The sequence below is a fragment of the Camelus dromedarius genome, chromosome 9 (genome assembly GCF_036321535.1).
Source record: "Camelus dromedarius isolate mCamDro1 chromosome 9, mCamDro1.pat, whole genome shotgun sequence".
Taxonomy (NCBI): Eukaryota; Metazoa; Chordata; class Mammalia; order Artiodactyla; family Camelidae; genus Camelus; species Camelus dromedarius.
The window spans coordinates 60,489,899-60,502,017 of NC_087444.1; the positions used below are offsets into that span (position 1 = coordinate 60,489,899).

At 49.6% G+C, this 12,119-nt stretch overlaps 1 protein-coding gene across 2 annotated transcripts; it reads left to right on the forward strand.

Moving 5' to 3' along the window:
* The first annotated feature begins 1,842 nt into the window (after nucleotides 1–1,842).
* POP4 (POP4 homolog, ribonuclease P/MRP subunit) lies at nucleotides 1,843–10,813 on the forward strand. 2 transcript variants are annotated; one of them, XM_010989207.3, is made up of 7 exons: nucleotides 1,843–2,074; nucleotides 3,838–3,890; nucleotides 5,636–5,859; nucleotides 7,235–7,312; nucleotides 7,493–7,554; nucleotides 9,201–9,302; nucleotides 10,256–10,813. In XM_010989207.3, exons 1-7 carry the CDS (start codon nucleotides 2,068–2,070, stop codon nucleotides 10,390–10,392), a joined length of 663 nt encoding a protein of 220 aa, XP_010987509.2. In that variant the 5' UTR covers nucleotides 1,843–2,067; the 3' UTR covers nucleotides 10,393–10,813. The 2 variants fall into 2 exon arrangements, with proteins under 2 accessions (XP_010987509.2, XP_010987510.2); XM_010989208.3 differs by lacking the exon at nucleotides 9,201–9,302.
* Nucleotides 10,814–12,119: the final 1,306 nt, after the last annotated feature.

Consider the following 12,119-nt stretch of genomic DNA (forward strand, 5'->3'; position numbering starts at 1 on the left):
CACTGACTAAAATATAGAAAATAGACAAAAAGAAAAAAGAATCTCTCATAAGTTCACTTACACAGCTACAGAAACCTTCAGCATATTATTGTAATTCTTTCCGATCCATTTGTGTATATACTATTTGGTTTTATACAGTAATATTTTGCTACCTTTTTAAAAATTGTATGTAATTTGTTTAATGACTGCTTGGTATTCCGTTATATGTTATATATATGTACCATACTATATAGTTCCCAAACTTAATTAATCCTCAACAAAATCACTTGGGAACATTCTTTAAAAATACACCTATCTCCAGGGATGGCAAGGAATATGAATTTTTGAAGCTTACCCTGTGATTTTCATGCATTTAATTAACCTAATTAATTAGCACATAGTTTGTTTAATCCACTATTTTCAAGTAATTTTGGAACCTCTGCTAAAAGACAATCACAATACTAATACCTATGAAGACAGGTATCTCTCTGCATACATAGACAAGTATTTCCTGAGGATAATAAAGTGGCTTGTTTGTCTTTTAAAAAGATCTAGTGATCAGGGAACTATGGAGAAACTGCAGCTCTGGGAGTGCTCACCCCACCACAATCACGGAATTCTAGGGAAGACTGGCAGTCATCCAGGGCTGCCTTGGCTACTCAAGAAGGGGTCAATTGGAGTTAAGAGTCCTAAAAACTGTAAAAGAGCTCTCAGAACGGAGGTCTGCCTTCTCCCTTATCCCCATAATCACAAAGGTCCTGCACAAAAGGGCCCCCTTGAGTACTGCACTGAAATTGACTCTTGCTGTCTTCTGCTGTTTTACACCATTTTAAAATATGCATTTGGTAGTTCACATAGTATGGATCCCCAAGAGCAGATTCTCAAACTTAGTCCCATAGCCTCCCAAGTGTTTCCAGGCATCTGCCAGTGCAATTCTGTGTGTCTATTTTGATGGTAGTATACATACAAAGCAAACGCTTGACAAGTCACTCAATTTCAGGGCCTGCAGTCATATGTTTACGATCAAAATGGCACAAGTCATCACCCAAAAAAACTTAAACCAATGTTTCTCAAACCAGGATGCGTGGACATACTCCCAGAGTTCCCAGAGAAATGTTTTTCCTTTAAAAGGAGGCTATTTCATACTGAAAGTTGAGAACTACTACAAAAACCACGTTGCTTTTCTCTCTTGAGCGGCTCCCAGCCGAGGCCCAGCACTCGGCAAAAGCTAAGGCTGCAGTTCTGCGCAGGACCCCCGTAGCTTCTAAGAGGTCTCCACCAGGCCTTCCAGGCACACTACTTGAACCCTTCCCCAGGGGAATGAGAATCAGTTCCTTGCCTTTTACCTTATTGACAGGAACTAATATTACGGGTTTCGAGAAGACTCACAGACCATCAACCCCAAACCCATTCACAGTACACGGGAAAAGCTGAGGCCCTGAGACGGGACGTGCCTTAAGCGAGGTCACACAGCTAGCTAGCTCAGCAGAGACAAAGCAAGAATGTAAGCCTCCTATCCCAACTTCAGTGCCTCGGCTGATCTGTAGAGAGCACTGATTAGAAACCCCAGAGACCTCATTTCCACCACCACCCCCCCCCCCCGTCCCATTTCCACCCTCCCCTGGTCCCCAGCCTCCCTCGCGTCAAGTCGTCGGCTCGCCTCGCCCTATTCCAGAACTTCACAAGCATTCCATACTCCCCAACTCCAATCCTACAGCTTCTGGCCTTCCCCCGCCTACGAAACACACAAACTGAGACAGCCGCACCAAGCAGATAGCCCCGCCAGAACCGCCGTGCTCAGCCAAGCAGCGGAGTCCGCCCCGTGGCGCATGCGCCACCGTAGGTCGGCGCGCGCCGGTGACGTCACGGGCGGCGCCATCCACGAGCTGGGAGTCTGCGACTCCAGCTGCTGGTGGGACCGTGTCTGTCTGTCGACTTAGCCTATTGGGCGACCTTGGGCACAGGAAACTCTCCACCGCCAGCTCTGACGGGACAGGCTCTGGTGATCGAGGGCTGCTGGAGAAAGTAGAGAGGAGTGAGCGACGCCTGAAGGAGACGTCAGCAGAGCGCACCGGAAGCAGTCCGAGAATGAAGAGTAAGCAGGGTTGAGGGCCACGAAATTGGAGAGGGGTGGATGTAGAGAGTCGGAGACTAGATGTAGGTGTTGGTGGGTGAAAAGGGTCGCTGCGGAGTCCGAACGGAACTGCTGTGGGAATTGCCCTGCCTTACATAAGTGAAACTGAGGCCCGGAGTCCCAGTTGGCCTGACTCAGTCTTGGAGCTAGGGATTGATGTCAGAGTTGGCCCCAGGCAGATTCTCTCAGGGGGCTGCTCAGTGGTGCTAGAGAAGGGCCCAAGGCCTTAGCCCGACTTGGCCACTACCTCCCTGGGTGGCGTGGCCAAGGCCCTGGCCCTCTCTGCAATCCGGTTTCCAATTTTGTAAGGTACTGATAATGGTACCTGCCCAGCATGCTGTGTGTGAACAACCCTACTGATGTAAAGCACAGGAAGCGTGCTGGGGAGTAATATCACTAACCCAAGGCTTTGGGAGCTGAGCAGAGGAGAGATGTGCCACAGAAGGGGAGCAAGCACCCAGTACAGTTAGAAGCAAGGGAGTGACACCGTTAAAATTGGATTTTGAATTCCACCTCTGCCACTCCCTACCTGTGTGATCAAGTTAAGTATCTCAGCGTATCTGAACTTCAGTTTTCTCAGTGCATAATAGGAATAATAACTACTTTAAAGGATGCTTGAGAAAGTATAATGTGATAAAATATATGTAGCTTTTAATCAGGGGCATGGCAAGTAACCAGTACTCAGTAACTGTTAGATGTCTATCGTTACAGAAAAAAAAAAAAAAAAAGACTACCAGGTCTAATGCTAGGCACCTGTAACCAGTGCAAAGTCATTTCTGGGGTCCCAGGCCCTGCAAGTTGCTCTCTACCGACAAGTTTTAATCCCTATCTTCCATTTGCGGGAGAACCAGACTCTGTATATAAAACTTGTAACCACTTTGGTTTGCTTGTTCAGATGTACTCAGGGAAGCACAGTGGAACTGGGGTGGAATTTACAGAATGCAGTGTGAATCAGAATTTCCAGTCTTTTGGCCCTTGAACCAAGCCTTTGTGTCATTCTTATCCCATTCACACCCATGCTCTGTTCCAGTGCTGTGGTTTTCTTCTTAAGACAAATTAAGAAATAGGAGTATGAAAGTTTTTACAGGTTGAAACCACATTGAGTAATACATATTTTGAGCTTGAAGAAAGATCTGCCGTATTTTATCAGTTTAGGACACCATCAACTGTATGATACATCTCAGTTTCATAGATACTAAAATGTGAGAAGGTCTGTTTTTAGACATCTAACAGTCAAAAAATTGTAATGGTTCTGACCGTCTTCATCCTGGAAAGCCCCGCCACATAACTTTTAAATAAGTTACATCATTAGACTTTTAGATCAACTGCTCAGGCTCCTAACCATAGTATTTTAAACCAGTGCAACTCCGGGCAGTGTCTCCTGAGATGCAGTAGCATCTGAGAACTTGTTAGAAATGCAGGATCTGAGTGTGGGTCCCAAGAACCTACATTTTAATAAGGTCCCAGAGCTTCTGATACACATTAGCGTTTGAGAAGCACTATTTTAGAGCACACCACTGGAACTTCGAGGGTGGTGGGGCTGAAGGGTGGGACAAGGGGCATCCAAGAAGGCTTTGAGGTTGTGCTCTTTGTCCTAACCCCATCTTCTTCTATCTCTGAATGAGCGTCATTATTTTCATAGTTATAAACATTTTAGACCTTATAGTCATAGCCAACAGGAATGATCATTTCTTGTTTTGTTTTTTTTTTCTTTAATCCCCCAGGTGTGATCTACCATGCCTTTTCTCAGAAAGAGGCGAAAGAGTTGGATGTTCAGGTACAGTGCTTGGCAGGAGGTCGGGGGCAACAGAGGTGATGACAGAGATGACTCAGTGACTTCTAAACCTTTAGTGTTGTTTTAGATGTCCTCTCCCACGTTTTACCCCTCACATTTCCAGCAGATGTGTTAGGCTTAATCAAGGTCTGTTGTTCTGCTGGCCTTCTTTCCCATTATACCAGAGTCAAGTTTGGTTAACTGGGACTTCTTGATCTGTGTCATCTCCCACTGTGTAGGGGACACCAGACTATACCCACCTGAAACCTGCCATGGCAAGCACTGTCATTTGACCTTGTTATAGTGCCCCCTTCACTCCTGAAGAGAGCACGCAGATCATATTGCATAAGTGTAATTTCTGGATTAGATCTAGACGGTAGAAACATACTTTATGAGTTTAGAAAAAGCTTCACTGGTGACTCATAATGAAGGAGTTACTTTGAAATTAATATTTTGAAATACTAATATACCTTTATTTGGCTTCTCTATGAAAGATGGGTATTTTCCCCCTTTTTTTAAATTGAAGTATAGTTGATTTACAATGTTGTATTAGTTTCTTGTATACAGCATACACACACACACATATATATATACATATATATATATATATAAAACTGAATATATATAAATAAAGATGGGTATTTAAATGGTCCACTTAGGTATTTAAAGAATCAAATAATTATCCTTTTACAGTAATAATAGTGATGCAACTAAAAGTACAAAGCTGAAGCTGACTGCCCTTCTGTCCATGGCTACTTGAAGACTGTGTGTTATCTTCATCCCTACCTCCCACCCGCCACTGTGCCCGATTCTCCCCCATGAAGGGAGAGCTTGATTACTGTTGACACATTAGCCTCAAGGTGTTTGCAGACTGGTTAGTGCAACAGAGATTCAGGAAATGGCCCAGCCAAGAGGGGGGACCTCAGTAGACAGTGCTCCCTGGGGCTGTGGCAGGCATGAAGGCAGAGACACCTGAGTGAGGACTAGGCTGGTGGAACTCCAGCTTGACAGACAGGATGCTTGGAGGTTTTTTTGAAGAATTACACACAATTTTGACAGTTACTTTGCCAGGAAGTCCTCTCAGAGCAGCTGCTCAGTCACAGTCATATGACGCTCCGCTCTGTGTGGAAAAGAGTGAACACGTGGGGCTAAGATACGCCGACAGTTTCTTTCCCCAAGTGATTCCAGAGCAGACTTGGAGAGTAGCCATGTGGCGTCCACCACAGTACTCAAGTAAAAAGTATCGCAGTGTGTCAAAATCCCTTCCTGCTGCGGCTGGGCCCACCGGGAGTACTTGGTTATGCCGATTTTACTAGTATTAGGGTCATTTCTGTTGAGTCCATGGCTTGGTTCTGTTGTGAGCTTGCCTTCCTCTGATCATGACTGTTTAAATACTGTTTTCATACATTTCTCAAGCTTTCCTTCCTGCCAAGGATGAGAGAAGTCTTTTCTTCCAAATATAATGGTGTTATTTATTTTTTGTCATCAGAGTAACCTCAGAGAAGTGAGGTAGGAAGTTGGAGGTTGACATGGCAGTCACAAATTGGCATTTGCACGTGACTTTCATATCTGGCCAGCTATGGGTAGCAAACACTTGGCAGATGAGAGGCTGGGTGATCCTCAGTGGGTCGATGGGTGGGTCTGCAAAGGCAGTGCAACTGCTGTTGCGGTGGTGGAGGGGGGTGGCCCTGGGGTCCTGGGTAGCCCAACCAGGGCAGTGAGCACCACACCATCTTATCCCCATGCAGCACCCAGGAACCCAGCGGGCCGAGGCCTTCGTGAGGGCCTTCCTGAAGCGGAGCATGCCCCGCATGAGCCAGCAAGCCCAGGAGGACCACCTGCAACGCAAGGCTGTTGTTCTGGAGTACTTCACTCATCGGAAGCGGAAGGAAAAGAAAAAGAAATCCAAAGGCCTCTCTGCTAAGCAGCGGAGGGAGCTGCGGCTCTTTGACATTAAACCAGAGCAGCAGAGGTATGCCAGGCCTCTCCTGCCTTTCCACCCCAGCAGCTTGATCTTCCTAGCACTGAGTGTGGACTTGGAAGTCTAGGTAGCCTGGGCTCCACTTAAGCTAAGAGAGCCTCTCCCACTTCTGCCGCAAGGGGGCAGCCTTCCTTTAACAATTCAAAGTGGGTTTGGCTTTTCTGCTGGGCTTGTGTCCTAGCCTTAAGAAATGAGACCTGTTCCATAAGTGGGTCTGTTGCCCATGGCAACAGGCTATTTGTCTTTCAGTTTTCTTAGAAAAAAGAGGAACTGACATTTCTTAATATGTATCTCTTTGTAGCCTTTACTAGCAATAGACACAATCACCCATTGGGGTTTTATTTCCAAAGAACGCACTGCCCACGTGTTTCAGAAGGTTCTGAAAGAGACACATCACTCTCTGTGGGAGGACGTGTTCCTCCCTCCAGCTGATGCTCCATCCCTCCCTGGCCACAGTTCAGCATTTGCATGTCTTAGGACTGTTCCTAGGATTTTCTTCAAGGTCTGTAGCCAAATAGCCTCCCACATCCCACAAGATGGAGTCTGTCACTTTGTTCATGGCCCCTCTCACAAAATCAGCTGGGCTTTGGGAGGAGGCAGGGACTGCTGCCTGCCCCGAGTGTTCCTCACTCTTGTCCCCACTGACAGAGTCCACTTTGGGTTGAGCTGGAGGCTCTCATTTCTCTAACCAGTAGCTTTGTTGAATGGATTCCTGACAGAGCACTAGGGAGGCCCCTTTGGGGTCCTCTTACCTGACCCTCCCCTTCACCCCACTATTTCTCACTCACCCTCCAGACAGACTTGTCACCTTGCACAGGGACTTATGACAACCAGCAGCTCCTGTTTACTGAGGGCTTACTGGGTTCAGCTTACTGTAACAGAAAACCTCAAAATAGCAGTGGCCTAAACGAGACTGAAGTTTATTTCTGTCTTAGGAAAAGAAATCCAGATGAATGCCAGCCTGGGCTGGTGTGGCAGGCAGTTCCATGGCCATCAGAACACCAAGAGTGTAGCCTTGGGGGCATCCTTGCTGCCCACCCTCTTTAGATGTTGCTTCGTGGTCTCAGATGTCAGCTTGAGCTCCAGCTGTCACGGCCGCATCTAGCCAGCAGGAAGGATGAAGGGGGAAGAGAGGCAACGCCTTCCTCTTCTCATTAGCAAAAAAGCCTTGAGAGGTTTCTACCAGAGAGGAAACTGAGGTTTGAGAGGTGAAAGTACTGGATTTTAGGGAGGTTATCCAGAGTAGAACTAGGATTTGCGCCCAGGCCCCAGTGATCTGGGTCATGATCCTTGGCATAACTCTTTGGATGTTACAATCCCAAGCTCACATTGCCCAACTTTTTACCTCTTTCTGACTTTGCCACAGGTACAGTCTTTTTCTCCCTCTGCATGAACTCTGGAAACAGTACATCCGGGATCTGTGCAATGGTCTCAAACCAGACACGTGAGTTGCAATTCTAAAGCCTTGCCCTTTGGAGGTAGAGCCCAGGTCTTAGGGTCGTTGTAAATGCTGCCTTCAGAGCCTGCTGTCAGCATCGCCTGGCTGCAGGAGTTGGTAGACCTGTTCGCTGCTTTCAGAATTCTTTCTTGTGGTACGCTTTAAGGGCTTCTGTTTACGTCGTAGGCAGCCACAGATGATTCAGGCCAAGCTCTTAAAGGCAGATCTTCACGGCGCTATTGTCTCAGGTAATTTTTCTCAAAGCACGTCATCTGGATGCCCAGGCCATCACTCGGGCCAACATAGCACTGTGTCATGGTATTAGACACGTTCCTTGCCATGCGGACGTCCCCACGTCGCCAGCACTGAGGGTGGGAGGTGACTGTAGCTGTCTTGGCCAGTGCTGGCCACTTGTTGGACACTCTCAGTGTTCTCGGTGCACCTTCTCCACACAGAGACCCTGCCGGTATCCCAAAGGGCACAGCAGCTGATGGCACTCCCCACAGCCTGGTATCTTGAACAGTCCCGTGGTTTTTAAATGTCAGCTGTGGGCCGACAGTTCCCAAGTTGTCATCTCCAGCACAGACCTTTCCCTTGAACTCCTGAATCCAGCTGTCCACTGGACACACAGTGCTGGACGTGCAGCAGGAACTGCAAAATTTACATACCCAGAACAGGGCTCTGGGCCCCTCGGCTGATCAGCGCCTCCCCGGGTCTTCCCCATCTCAGTCCCCACCAGGAATCACTACTGGCAGCGCCCCCGAGCGCCACTGATAGTCCTGCCGCTGTTTACCCTGCTTGCTCAGGCCAAGGCCCACCTCCAGCCCATCAGCGTGCCCTAACACCCAAACCTAAGGCGCCACCGCCTCCCCTGGGTTACAGCAAAGCTGCCTGACCCTCTGCCTCTGACACACTGCCCCTCCCCTGACCGGGCGGCTGGAGTGCAAGTTTTATAGCAAATCAAGCTGTGTCCTTTCTGCCTCCTTACTGTGGTCCAAATGCCCTGTCCAGCCTCCCTGGGCACCAGGTCTAATCACAATGGCAGCTTTCTGCTTCTCACCAGACCTGGCCCTGCCTCAGGCCCTTTGCTTCTTCCTTCTGCCCAGAGTGTTCTGTGTGCTCACAGACTGACTCTTGTTACCCAGGTCCCTACTCAGATGTCACTTCCCAGGGGCCTGCCACCACTAAAGGTGACCCTGCCCCCACCCCTATACCCTGTCCTTTTTTCATAACACTCATCACTATCAGAAAATACAGTTGTCTGGTTTGGTACACAGTACCCCTCCCCCTATTAGAACAGCAGGTCCATGAGAGCAGAACCCAAGACTGTCTTGTTCACCTCCCTAGGACAGTGCCAGGCACATGTCAGGGGTTCTGTGAATGTGTGTTGCCTGCTTTGCAACATGGGTCGGGGGAGGCGAGGGCCTGCTGCCTGTGGTGGCAGCTAACTGCTGGGTGGTCTGTAGTGGGATGCCATTCTTGCCACCATTCAGGAGGTTGTGGGAAGACATGTTTATTCAGGTCCCATAAATGAGACCTGGCCTTGCCAGGGCAACCTGACTGTGGGCCTTGGTGGTGCTGGATGCACATGTGACCTCTTGGCTCCACTATCCTGCCAGGGCCCCTCTGGCTGCAGGCCCTCCAAAGGACACCTTATCAGAGCAGCCCGGAGGCTACAAAGCCACCCGCAAGGGATTGAGACGCCTGGATGCTCATTCCACTTAGCCCCTGCCCAGCTGAGGATCCTCCGCCTCCCCCTGCCCCTCTGGGCGCTCTTTCTTCCTCTGCTGGCTCAGGGTTGGGACCAGGACCCCCAGCTCCCGAAGGCCTGACTGCCTGTGGCTCCCTCAACACTGCAGAGGCCTGAGCCCTGAACAACCTTTTTCCTTTGCAGTCACAAAATCCAAATGCCCCTCTTACGTGGGCGTTACAGGAATCCTTCTACAGGAAACAAAGCACGTTTTCAAAATTATCACTAAAGAAGACCGCCTGAAAGGTACGGAACTGGATCTCTGAAGGTGCCTGGGGCTGCGGCACCCCGGCTGATTTGTCAGCCCTTTGCTCCTGGTTCTCAGGGTCGGTCTGGCCTCTCAAGTCAGCACAGATTGTAGGTACCTGCCGATCTTATGTCCCAGGCCTGCAGAGGCCAGCCCAGCACCCAGGGCTCTCCCTGAGGCTCTGGTGAGCCCAGCCAGCAGCCTGGAGCAGATAAGATCAGAGGAAGGAAGGTTTGCTTGTCTGGGCTTCCAGACACCTGGGTCTGTTGCCCAGACTGGGACCCTTCCCCTGCCCAAAGGCTGCTGCCTCCCATTGGGTGTAGCCAGATACCAGGGAGGAAGCTAAGGTAGCCCCTGCCCCTGGAGTTTGAGGAGCCGCACCCTTGGTGGTGACGCGGGTTCCAGGGAAGCAAGCGCGGACCCACCAGCCTGGTGTGCTGGGGCTCACTGTGCTGGCTGGGCGGGCAGCCGGTCTGTCGGGGTTTCCACACCCCCAATTTCAAAACCACACTGAGGTTTTTCTTCCTGTAAGTTTTGAGCTTGGTTTTCTTGCTGCTTTCTTCCATTTCCCTATATATTCTGCTCTCATTTTAAACCTCAGAAAGTGGTATACAAGTTTCCCCAATAAGCATAAAGCTGTGCGTCATCTGAAAGTTATGTGGTAAGACCTGTTTTTGGCAGTTTTTCTGAGAGTTTCTGGTTGTGGGAGTTTGGTTCAGAGCCTTTGACCCTGAAAATTAGGTGTTGAGTTATATGTAAAACGTGACTAAATTGGCTTTCTTGGCAGAATAGCCCCCTGTAATCCTGGTGTGTTACCTCTGTGGGTTCCCCCATTTCCCATTAGCTTTTCATATGTTCTGGTATGAACATCTTAGGAATAATATTCTTCATAAAAGTGAACTTACTACCAGGATTCTTTTCCTCATCCTTTTTCTCCTGCTTTTTTTCTCAGTTATCCCCAAGCTAAACTGTGTGTTCACTGTGGAGGTCGATGGCTTTGTGTCCTACATTTATGGGAGCAAATTCCAGCTGCGGTCAAGCGAGCGATCTGCAAAGAAGTTCAAAGCAAAGGGAACAATTGACCTGTGAGCTCCTGCTGCCTAAAGAGATTGTTTATGACAGCTGAGAATTGGAAGCACCCTGAACGAATGCCCATTGTTCAGGAAAGAGATGATCAGGCCAGTTCTGGTTACAGACCACCTCCAGCCAGTTTAAATCAGAATTAAGGACAGTTTACCATCTGGGAAGAAGTACACTGTACTGGGCACAGTGGTCGGGGGGCCAGGGGTCTGTCTTTATAGGTGCCCTTGTTTTTGTGTCTCTCCCATGGAGAGAAAAGTTTGGCGGAAAACTTCAGGATTAACACATTGACTTGAATACTGGGATTAACTGATTTTTTATTAAATAGTGGGATTATTTGGTTTTTTTTTCTTTCTTTTTCCGTGTTTTTGGAATGTTCTATGTTGAATCCATTGTTTATGTAATAGTAAAATATGCATGTGGGCATGAACAGGCTACAGAAAGATTTCTGCAGCACAGCCAGGATGGAAGGGGAGGCCCGAGGCTGCGCCTGGGTCTGCCTTTACTTCCGCTCTGTGGAAGCTGCCAGCAGGCACCGTGTCTTACGAGTCAGGGGTACCCTTCATCTTTGACACGTCACTTTAAGTGATGGCTGCCATCGAACTCTGACCTGAGGTTTACTTTGCTCTTCCAAGAAAGTTGAAGAGGAATGAGTGGTGAAGTCGCCGAGTAACATAGGGCCCGTTCGGGGTTTAGAAAACTGGGGCAGGCCACAACAGCAGAATGCTGGGCCCAGGGGCGTTTATTAATGGTTGCTCCGGTGTAAGGCACTTCAGACTACAGAGTGTGCTCATTCCTGAGTGCGTTAGGCTCCAGGGGAAGGTAGGCTGAAGGCCAAACGAGACTGCAGCTCTTCCCAAGGTCTAACGTGCTAGGAAAGCCTCAGTCCCCAGCAGTGGCACCTTTGTTCCATTTTTGCTGCCAGAAGGCTTGGCTCTGCAGTCTGCCCGCAGCCCTGTGAGGCAGTGTGCCTGTGGGCCAGTAGATGGGGCCCTTCTCTGCAGGGCCTGAGTGCAAACTGGCCAGGTGATTCCGGGGCAGGGACCAGCCTTCCGAGGTCTGCTATTGGGAGAACCACATGGCTCAGAAGGCCCTGTCACCCCTTTCTTTTGACAAGCAAGTGTTTGCTGGCCAACAAGGTGAGGCCAGAAGCATTCCTGGTGACAAAATGGCAGCAAATCACGTGGTTTTTCTTCCACAACAAGAAAAGCAGCGATGACAGAGGCTTCGCTTTCTCCGCATTTCACACTTGGACTCTACACTGGACGAGAAACTCCGTGGTGGAGAAGGGACCCGGAAACACTGACTTTGCAGCAGGAGCGCAAGAAGGCCCAGCTGTACCTCTACTCCCCCCAACCCCGAAGGCCAGGCGGGCCCGGAGTCTCCCACGGACCTGCCCGGCGGCTGCACCCCGCTTCCGCCCGCGCGTGGTGTTCCTCGGCAGCAGGGTCTGAGTCTCCTTGGGTGCTCTCTCCAGTCTGGCCGTCGCTGCCAGTGGTTCAGAGCCGAGTCCCAGCACCACCTCAGGCAGGGCAGCCTGACCCAGCGACAGCCCCGGTGTGCAGCCACAAGGAGACTCGGGCTCATACGCTCCCTTGCCCGGGGCCTCACCACCTGCCAGAGGTAGAGCTGGGATTTGAACCCTGCGTTGTAGCTCCGGCACCATGCCTTTGATGAGGGCGTGACCGCAAGGATGAGAAGATACTGCCGAAGTACGCAGTGTGGTCCCCTTCTTA

Coding starts and splice junctions, on each gene's coding strand:
- POP4 (XM_010989207.3), top strand. Junction 3,891..5,635: donor CGAAAGAGTTGGATGTTCAG/GTACAGTGCTTG, acceptor ATCCCCATGCAG/CACCCAGGAACCCAGCGGGC. Junction 7,313..7,492: donor AATGGTCTCAAACCAGACAC/GTGAGTTGCAAT, acceptor TTTACGTCGTAG/GCAGCCACAGATGATTCAGG.